The sequence below is a fragment of the Prosopis cineraria genome, unplaced genomic scaffold, assembly GCF_029017545.1.
Source record: "Prosopis cineraria cultivar Desert tree isolate PC_DT_omini unplaced genomic scaffold, ASM2901754v1 PC794, whole genome shotgun sequence".
In the NCBI taxonomy this organism is placed as follows: Eukaryota; Viridiplantae; Streptophyta; class Magnoliopsida; order Fabales; family Fabaceae; genus Prosopis; species Prosopis cineraria.
The window spans coordinates 1-10,096 of NW_026556119.1; the positions used below are offsets into that span (position 1 = coordinate 1).

General features: G+C 34.6%; 1 protein-coding gene across 7 annotated transcripts; it reads left to right on the plus strand.

The window, feature by feature from the left end:
* The first annotated feature begins 4,981 nt into the window (after positions 1-4,981).
* Positions 4,982-9,477, plus strand: LOC129298393 (putative disease resistance RPP13-like protein 1). Of its 7 annotated transcripts, none has more exons than XM_054936798.1 (3): positions 4,982-5,581; positions 6,623-6,940; positions 7,705-9,477. In XM_054936798.1, the coding sequence occupies exons 1-3, from the start codon at positions 5,263-5,265 to the stop codon at positions 8,859-8,861; spliced, it is 1,794 nt and encodes a 597-aa protein (XP_054792773.1). In that variant the 5' UTR covers positions 4,982-5,262; the 3' UTR covers positions 8,862-9,477. The 7 variants fall into 7 exon arrangements, with proteins under 7 accessions (XP_054792773.1, XP_054792767.1, XP_054792769.1 ...); XM_054936792.1 differs by having other exon boundaries at positions 4,983-5,581; positions 5,765-6,940; XM_054936794.1 differs by having other exon boundaries at positions 4,984-6,088; positions 6,578-6,940.
* Positions 9,478-10,096: the final 619 nt, after the last annotated feature.

The following is a 10,096-nucleotide window of genomic DNA, read 5'->3' on the forward strand; positions in this document are numbered from 1 at the left end:
ACCGACCTCCTGTGCTAAATGCAGATTCTGAAGACACAGTGGAAGCAGGCATGGCCAATACATCACGTGCAATCAAGGAATAGACTTTATATTTAGCTGAATTCAATTTCCACCATATTAAAATGTTAAAATTTGGATCAAGTGCTTCAACTAACTCATCATGCAAATACTTGTCCACCTCTGCATACTTATATTCTTGAATCTCAGTCTCTTTTTGTGCGAGAAACCTTTGAAATGAAGCCCTAGACCTAGAACTTAAGAAAGTTAAAGGCCTATGATCTGATCCAAGTGATTGAGTCAAACTACTTTCACTTGCTCCTTGTGTCTGACTTTGACTCTGACTTTAAGTCTGAGATGTGTCAACCTCACTTGAATAATGATCATACAAATGATACAAGACATCTGAGACCTTTTTTGTCATAGCTTCACATTGTGTAGCCTCAGGAAACATATCTCAAAAGCAAACTGCAAATATTTCATTTTATACCTTGGGTCAAGTACAACTGCTACCACAAGCAAAAGATTAAGTTTCTCTAAGTTCCCCCAATACTTATTATACTTGGTCAACATGCTCTTAGCCATATCACAAAGAAAGGAATCATGATTGTTTGCACTTTCATATAAAATTGCAAAGACATCAACTATTTGTTGAAAGCAAACATTTGAGGTCACATAAAGTGATACTGAAAATTGCAAAGTAATATCATAGAACACTTTTAAAAAGATCACAAAATCTTTTGCATCCTTCCAATCATTTTATTAGGGGGACCAATCAAATTTTTATCCAAGAAGAAATTTCTATAATCATTATCTTGCTGCTCCATCCTCTCAAAAACACTATAAAATTTAATTGCACTCTCTAACATGATGTAAGTTGAATTCTATCTAGTTGGACAATCCATGCTTAGTAGCCTCTTTGAATCAATTTTCATTTTTTTCACAAGCTCCTTGAATTTATGAAACCTTGATGGAGAAGATTTCACATTTAATGGCATTCCGAATGCCTTCAATACACTTGTGCTTGTGCATATCCTTCATACCATCAAAAACAATCAAATTTAAGATATGCATACGACAACGCAGTGCAAGAACTCCCCATCACAAACTAAACCATTCCAATGCCTCAAGACCCCTTTTAAAGATGCCAAAGCAGTGTTATTAGAAGAAGCATTATCAATTGTGATTGTAAACACCTTATCAATGCTCCAAAACAGCAAGTATTTCTCAATTTCTTGAGCAATTGTTTCTCCTTTATGATTTTCAACAACACAAAAATTCAAGATTCGCTTTTGATATGTCCAATGCTTATCAATCCAGTGAGCAGTTAAGCACATATAACTGGCATTTTGATTGAAAGTTCAAGTATCAGTAGTGAGAGAAACACAGATTTGAGATTTTTTTTAAAATACCTTTTCAACTTTCTAGCTTCTTCAAGGTATAACTTGTAGCAATCTCTAATAACTTCTGCTCTTAAAGGGACTTGAAAGCGAGGTTCTAACCTTCTCATCATCTCTTTAAAACCATCACCTTCCATAACATTAAAAGGCATTTCATCCAATATCACAAATATAGCAATGGCTTGTCTGCAATCGAGTTGATTAAATAGATGATGACTCAAAGTTTTAGATGACCCTAATTGAGAGCCCGATAGCAAAGACTGTGCCAACTTGTTTGCTTTGTTCAGATTTTTGGGACATTTTTTTACATGTTTTCTCATTCCATTTGTCCCATGTCTTGTAGAATCACAACCAATTGTTGTTGGGCAATACTTGCACTTAGCACGGGGTTCTCCATTAGTTTTGTCCAATGGCAACCTTTCAAAATGCGCTCAAACAGCTGATTTGTGTCTCTTTCTTCCACTTTCTCCTTCATTCTTTGACTCATTTTCCTCTTCAATATTAGGTGATGAAGCATTTTCAGGATCTCCTTCTATTATTTCTACATTTTCTTGAAGGGTGGGTGTAGTGGCCATTTTTCTTCGTAATGTAGATTTGGCCAACAGTAGCAACAACAAGTATCCTTAACTGATTAAAACCTCATATTAAATATTCAAATAGGCATGCATAAAAATCAAGGGCATTAAATTTCCACACATTCAAATAATCTAAATCATGCAACCAAATAATTAAATAATTTATATGGTCAATATTTGCTTTACTTAATCCAGAGAATGCAAATAAAATTATGCATGTAATAGGTTCAATTGGAAGCATCACAACTTCTTTTTCTTGTTAAATAGAATTCTAACATGCAAATTAATATAATCAAGTTAATTAAAACATGGATATATATACTGCATTTGTAATGAAGTATCTACTTTTATCAATCTACAAATATAGATAGTATATACATGGGCATATATATTTCAAATATGAATAGTATTTTCCTTTAGCAATGGAACTGTGAAATCTATTGATAGTATATTCATGATTTTATTCATTATTTTTTTCATTAAACAAAGTCCCATTTTTGATTCTCAACTAGCATTCTTAACATGGCTGTGTTTAATTACCTGTATATAGGCCACTGAGGCAACTCATAAAATAGAAAAATCTATTGATCTTTTCTTTTAGAAATTAATTTATTATGATCTTAATTATTGAGAATGTGTGATATATTATTTGTTATTTTTATCGGTAATATCTTATCAGTTATCACTCATTCATTGAAAAATGGCTCTGTGTATGTTTTGAAATTCAAAAAAGTAATAATAAAATGAACTTTTTTTACCCAACGCTATTGAAATGAGCGTGAAACCTAGCTAGTCTTAATGAAAATTATATAATTCATTAATTATATCATAACTTAAGAAGCCTCTATAATAATTTTAGTCTAGGTCTCCAAACTTCTTCGGCCTTGATTCTTTATCACAATATGGTATATTATTTTTTAATTATACACACACATTGAGATATGCTCAATCAGGGAAGCCACAATATTTCATTTTCAAGTTTTCAAATTTTATATATTATTCCCAGGTTGAAAATACAGATCGTTATCCTGTTATTCCATTCTATCAATCAAGGCCCCTTTTGTCCTGTTTTTATTTGTGTCTTCCATTTGACATGACAGTCCATAAACTGCTCTACTCCACGCACACAAGGAATCATCATTATTATCATCGTCATCTTTTTTTTATTGTTCGTAATATGAATAGTAATTTATTTCTCAGCATTCAACAAGACAACAAATGAGAAATGAAACACACAAGATTTGAGGACTCCTTGCAGATCTGAGTAAAAGAGAACGATGGATTTGAGGTAGCACCATATCTGGGTAGAAGAGAATAACCTTGCAGCTGCGTCCGTCAAATAACCTTGCAGATCTAAAAGCGTTCACGATGAAGGGAATAATAATAGTTCAAAAAGGAGATTCAGGGAGGAACGTGTGGATTGTGGTGCGGAGGTAGCCTCTAATCGAAAGGATCGAAACTGAAGGTTTGCTGAGCTGTACGACTGATTTGCGGTTGAGGGTTGGAGGCTTGGAGTTGGAGCTTTGAAAGGGAGAGCTGGAAACTGAAGTTTGGATTTAGAAAGTGGAAACTGGAAAGGGAAAAATAAAAAATGAACTCCCTGCTGTCGCATGCATGTCTTAGCTGTCCTTGGGATTAAAGCTGAAAATTGAAAAATACTATTAAAAATTAGTTTAATTAAAATAAATAAATAATAGTTAAAATTAAAATATATATATATATATGCTGAATATAAACAGGATAGGATGGGACGTCCTCGATGGCTGGCCCGAGTCCTGTCCCGTCTCGTCCCTATTTTGGCCCTGTCCCATAAAAGTCCCGTCCTGAATTTTTTCGAGCCGGGATAGACCCGTCCCAATATAATTGGGACGAGCATGGGCCAGTACGAGTTAGTCGGGCCGGATACATCTTGAACACCCCTACTCATTGCAATAGAAGCTAGGCAATAATGGTGGTGGTTTTGCGCTCTTGGTAGCAATAAGGTAAAAGGTATGAGACTCGTTTGGTAGTTCTATATGAACCTCCATGCCTTATTTATCAATTTTGTACTGCTGATGACTAACGAGCACAATGATAGAATTGTGAGACCCATTGATGTCTTATTTATCATGTTAAAAATTATCATTAACTTGATAAAAAATAATAAAAAGTAGTAGGATCAACTGATAACCGACAAAGGTTAAATGTTTTTAACGTTAAGATAATGATGGAGGAAATTTTTAAAATTGAGAAACAAAATTAGCTCATAATATGAACAAAAATGAACTTTAACTCAAACTCAATAAGATTTTTTTTAGGCCTTTTTCCAATAAACCCTTAAAAGAAGGTAAAAGATATTAAAAAATGATAATAAAATTTTTTCAAATTACATACACGACAATTTGATCTATCGAAATGCCACAATATCAATGAAGTCTTAAGGAATGTCTTTGTTAATAATTTTTTTAAGGAAAAGATCATTTTATCCTAACTAAAACTAACAAATCTCAATCATAACTTTTATTAAGAAATCACACTTTTTGTTTTGTAATTAGTAAGAATTGAGTAAGAAATCACTACTTGTTAAATGTAATTTATGTTATTAAAAAATTAATAATAATTATAACTTTTATTTAAGAAATAATAATTTTTATTCTTTAAATCACAAGAGTTGAATGAGAAATTATAATTAGTCAAGCATAATTTCTATTATTGAAAAGTAGATTCTTAAAATAACAAACTTTATTTATAATTTTTATTTAAAGAATCATAACTTTTATTTAAAGCATGAATTGAATAAAAAATTATAATTTATCAATAAAAAAATAATATTTTTATTAAAAAACTTATAAAAAAATTTTTAAAAATTTTATTAAAATTATGATATTTTGAAGGATTGAATTATTATTTATATAATTAAAAAAAATTACAATCATTTTTTCAAAAATGTTTCACACCCTGCACTTTTTTAAAGAAAAGCCCCCACGCACACTACACCGAATCGAACCTGCCGCCTCTCTCGTTAAAAGGGGGCTTGGGTATCACCGGGCCATTTGATCTTCCGCATAAGACTTTTTCGTTGATTTCCTTTTTTTGGGCGAGTTGTCTGTACTTCGCTCACTCCCAATCTCATCCCCTCTCCTTCTCTCTCACACCAGCGCTTGAACCCTAACCACCCACCGCCATCAACATCGCCTTAGGTGCTACTCGTTGCCATACCACCCATATTGCCTTCTTCCATCTGTTTCGAATTTCTTCCTGCGCTGCTGCTGGATACCTTCTGTCTTACCTTATATCGAAATCTGAAAACCATGGCTGAGTTGGTGGCTGGAGCGTTGCTTACGTCTTCCATTCAGTTGGCTCTTGAAAGATTGGCTTCTTGTGACATTCTTGACTTCTTCCGTGTCCGAAAGATCCAGGATGGCTTCTTGCTGAAAAGACTTGACATTACCCTTAATTGCATCGACAAAGTTATTGAAGATGCTGAGGAAAGGCAATACAGAGATCCCCCTGTGAAGCGTTGGCTTGATGAGCTTAAGGATGCTGTGTTTCGGGCTGAGGACCTGATGGATGAGATTGCTACTGAGGCCTCTCGACAGAAGCTGCAACTGCAATTTCATCCCGCAACTGGTAAACTACATAACTGCTTTACTTCTATTGTCAATCCACGTGGAAAAAAAATTGAATTAAGGATCAAAGAATTGGTTGCTCACCTTGAGTTCCTTGCAAACATAAGGGACCGGCTGGGTTTGAGAGAAGTCTCTGGAGTTCCTAGGAAATATTTTAAAAAATTACCAACAACATTTTTGATAGACGAAGCTGATATCTATGGTCGTGATGCTGATAAAGAGAGAATAATAGAGATATTACTATCACCGAACATGGGTGGGAACCAAGGACCCGTAGACGTGATTGCCATTGTCGGCATGGGTGGGGTGGGGAAGACAACCCTCGCACATCTTGTATACGAAGACCAAAGGATGAAAAATAAATTTCAGCACAGGGCTTGGGTGTGTGCTTCAGAAGAATTTGATGTTGTTCAAGCTACAAAGGCAATCCACCAAGAACTCAATTGTTCCACTGCAAAATCAGATGACTTGACCTCGTATCAATGTCAGCTAAACGAGAAATTGATGGGTAAGAGTATTTTTCTTGTTCTTGACGATGTATGGAATGAGAATCGTCAAATTTGGGAGGCCTTCCGAACTCCTTTCAAAGATGCAGCTCAAGGAAGTAAAATTCTTATAACAACCCGTTATATAAAGGTAGCAGAAGTCATGCACTCTTCCCTTACATATCCTTTGAAACCATTACAAGTTGAAGATTGTTGGAAATTATTTGTAAAACATGCATTTAATGACCAACATCATGGTGAAGATAAAAATTTTGAATCGATTGGTAGACAAATTGTTGAGAAGTGTCAAGGATTACCTCTAGCAATAAAAACATTGGGAAGTTTGTTGTATACTGAACATTCTTGTCAATATTGGGATAAGATTTTGCATAGTGATATCTGGAATTTATCAGAGGATGATAGCAATATAATACCATCTTTAAGATTGAGCTACCATTATTTACCTTCAAATCTTAAGTGTTGTTTTGCTTATTGCTCCATCTTCCCTAAAGGTTATGTCATAGACAAGGATGTTCTAATCCAATTATGGATGGCAGAAGGTTTATTGCATTCCAATCAAACAAGAGGGAGCATTGAAGAAGTGGGCAAGGAAATTTTCAACTCTTTGAAGTCAAGGTCATTTTTTGAAGCATCAAAAGAAAGCAATAAATACATTATGCATGACCTTTTAAATGACTTGGCAAAATCTGTGATGGGTAAGTTTTGTCTACGGCTAGAGGGTGATTGGGCCCAAGAAATTTCTAGGGAGACTCGTTACATTTCATTCCCAACCTATGATATCAACAACTTAAAGGATATTTCCCTGTGCCACCAATTACGTTGCTTCCTCAAGTTCCAAAATGGTTATGTAAAAGGTATGTTGTCCAATCCCTCTCTTTGATATCTCTCAAACGTTTTATCTTTGACTTCATTTTGCTATATGGAACCATGGTTTATATCTCCTTGTAGTCTATTCGTTGATGTTTTCATAGAAATTGTTCAATTTATATGTGATTTCATTGGCGTTACATTTTTTTTGTCATTTGTTTTTCTTAGCTATTCCTGCTATTTGATATTGGCATATAAGCAGAAGAGGAAAATTAGATATTCGTTCGACAGAAAGGGGAAAAAGGATAGGTACAACGGATATATTCTTTCCCCTAGACAAGTCACTAACATTTTCTCTCACTTCTAGCTAACTCTATGGGTAATAACAATAAAGCCCTTATAACACCCCCCCCCCACAAAGAAGAGGTGTAGTAGTGACAAAGTGAGGAAGTTGCTGCTGTATAACAGAGAGGTTTTTCCAAGTAGCATCATCTAGTTGAGTAAATTTCCAGCAAACCTGTATTATAATGATTCTGTCTCCCTTTATTGTTGGGTAGCTTATAATATGTCTGTCTAAGCTCAAATATCTGATGTCATTATTTTTTTTAATTATTTGTACGATACTTTAGAAACATTGTGTTTCAGTTCACTGCTTTTTCCGCACTTGTCATGTTTTCTTTTTGATGGCTTGTGATCTAATTGATGAATATTCCATCTGTTGTAATCGATGGACATGTTCTTAAGGGAACTAAATATCTGATTATATTATTTACCTAAAAAGTATATCTGATTGTATTGATAAATGATACAGGACCAGCAAGGCACTATAAGCAAAAGAAAGATAAATTGTTCAGTGTGTTTCCTCATCTAAAATACATGCGGGCATTATCTTTGAATGGAAGTTGCAATGTTGAAGGGTTGATAAATAATATTAACAATTTGAAGCACTTGCGTTATTTAGATCTTTCTGAGAGTAGAATTATGAAGTTGCCAGATTCAATTTGCTCAATGATTAATTTGCAGACTCTGAAATTAAAAAATTGCTCCCTCTTGAGAAAGTTGCCATCGAAGTTGTACAAACTCATTAACTTGCATCATCTTGATTTGGAAAATTGTGTCATAGAGAAGACCCCCAAATACATGGGACAACTCAAGCATCTCCGGACAATGACTCACTTTGCTGTGAGGAAACATGAAGGATATGATCTAAAAGAATTAGGAAGCCTAAATCATTTAAGGGGTACATTAACTATTTTGAATCTAGAGAATGCAAGTGATCCTATGAATGTCCAAGAGGCCAATTTGAAAGAGAAGCATTTGTATAAACTAGATTTGAAATGGAGATGGATTCCAGATCGCAAAGTGCCACAAGAACAGGAAGAGTGCATATTGAAGGCTCTTCAACCAAGTTATAATTTAAAACTGCTATTTATTGAATGCTATGGGGGCGTTAGATTTCCGGATTGGTTGGGTGATCCTCATCTCAATTTGGTATCTTTATGTTTGTTGAGTTGTACATTTTGTGTCAACTTGCCACCACTTGGGCAACTACCTTTCCTTGAGAAACTTAGCATTGGGGGATTTGATAGAATAACGGTGATTGGTCCAGAGTTTTATGGCAGTGGCTCCTCTACTACTCCCTTTCAATCCCTTTCACAGTTAAGTATTTGCGAAATGAAACAATGGGAAGAATGGAATATCAGCTATGAAGGTGCTAGTTTTCCCCGTCTTCAAGAACTTTTTATATGTGATTGTCCGAAGTTGAAGATGCCCTTACCTCAGCACCTTCATTTAAAAAGGTTAGAAATTCATGAGTGTCCCAATCTAAAGACTCCATTCCCCAAGGCCTCTACTATGGAGGAGCTATGTCTACAAGATTGTGGGAACTTGTCAGTAAGACAAACCAGCATGGTACTTGGCAGAAGTGCTTCTGCCTCTTCGTGTTCAGCCATAGAATCACTTGCCTGAGGATGGCTTTCCCACATCCTTTATGAATTAAGAATGGATAAAAAATGATCTATTGCCTTGTTACATAGCGGCATGCCACTAGCCCTTCTTGGTGTTCGATAGCGGGTTTGATTTTTCATGCAGCCTCTTGTGATCCAAAATTAAAATGTCCATTTCTCATAGAGGACAAGATTTCCTAACAGTTTTCACATCCCTCGTGTATGCGTCTGATGAAAACTGATTGAAGATCACACTGCCTTCATATGGACTTTCTCTTGATAACACTTGAAATTTGTTTGTTATATTAGGTAGCTTTGTGTGATAAATGGCCTCTTTTTATTTATTTATGAAAATGACCTTTTGAGTAATTTGTTTTATACAATTAAGTACAAGTGTTTCTTAATCAAGATTTTAATTAGATCAAAGGTGATTTTTAACCAGGCCTCCTGAGGCTAAGGCTAGTCTAGGTAGTAAGGGGTGGAAGGAGGTGTAGATAAAGCTTCAGGCTTCAAAATCACACGATCTAACCTAGAAAAGAAGTCTATCTTTAAGCACACAATGTTTCTGTTGGTACTTAAGATTTTGTAATAATTAGAACCCCTGTTTGGCTCAATATCATGTGATATGTTTATTGCTAGTGGTGAGTGGTGACCGAAATTTGAATCCTTCGATGTTGTTTTGGGCACGCAATGAAATGAATTTGCTATACTTAATATATTCTATTCTAACACATCACTTGATGAAGTATATTATCTCTACTTGTCAATGAGAGCACGTTTGCATTTTTTTTTTTTTAACTTTTCACTGCCAGGGTGCAGAAGGCTCCAATGCTGATTTCAAATGAAGAGAACTTCTCAAAGGAATGAATGAATTAGAAGTGTAGATTACAATATATGAAGAAGAAATCAGGCGAGGAGGCATTATCCTTTATCACAATTGGATTACTCTTGGCCAACAATACTTAACGCCTTTTTAACTGGAATTTTCTTTGGCATGTATAATAATAACTTGTAATGTGGGGCTAACATGATTTTCTTTTCTTTTCTCTTTTATTTTTGGAAATTAAAGGCGCAGCAGCCACTCTGCCTGTTTGGATTATGATATAAATATATTTTAAAGGTTAAAATTCTGATTTTGTGAAAATATGCCCATATTTCATATTAAAATCATATATGCACCTAAAATCATGTTTTCCTAAAATTATTCAAACATTCATTAAACATGTCAAAATTAATTTTAAACTCAAAACCATATTT

What these genes read in the sequence shown, in the direction of transcription:
- LOC129298393 (XM_054936791.1), top strand. Translation starts at nt 5,263, where the DNA reads ATGGCTGAGTTGGTGGCTGGAGCGTTGCTTACGTCTTCCATTCAGTTG. An exon ending in CCAAAATGGTTATGTAAAAG is followed by an intron (nt 6,941 to 7,704) that starts GTATGTTGTCCA and finishes TAAATGATACAG; the next exon opens with GACCAGCAAGGCACTATAAG.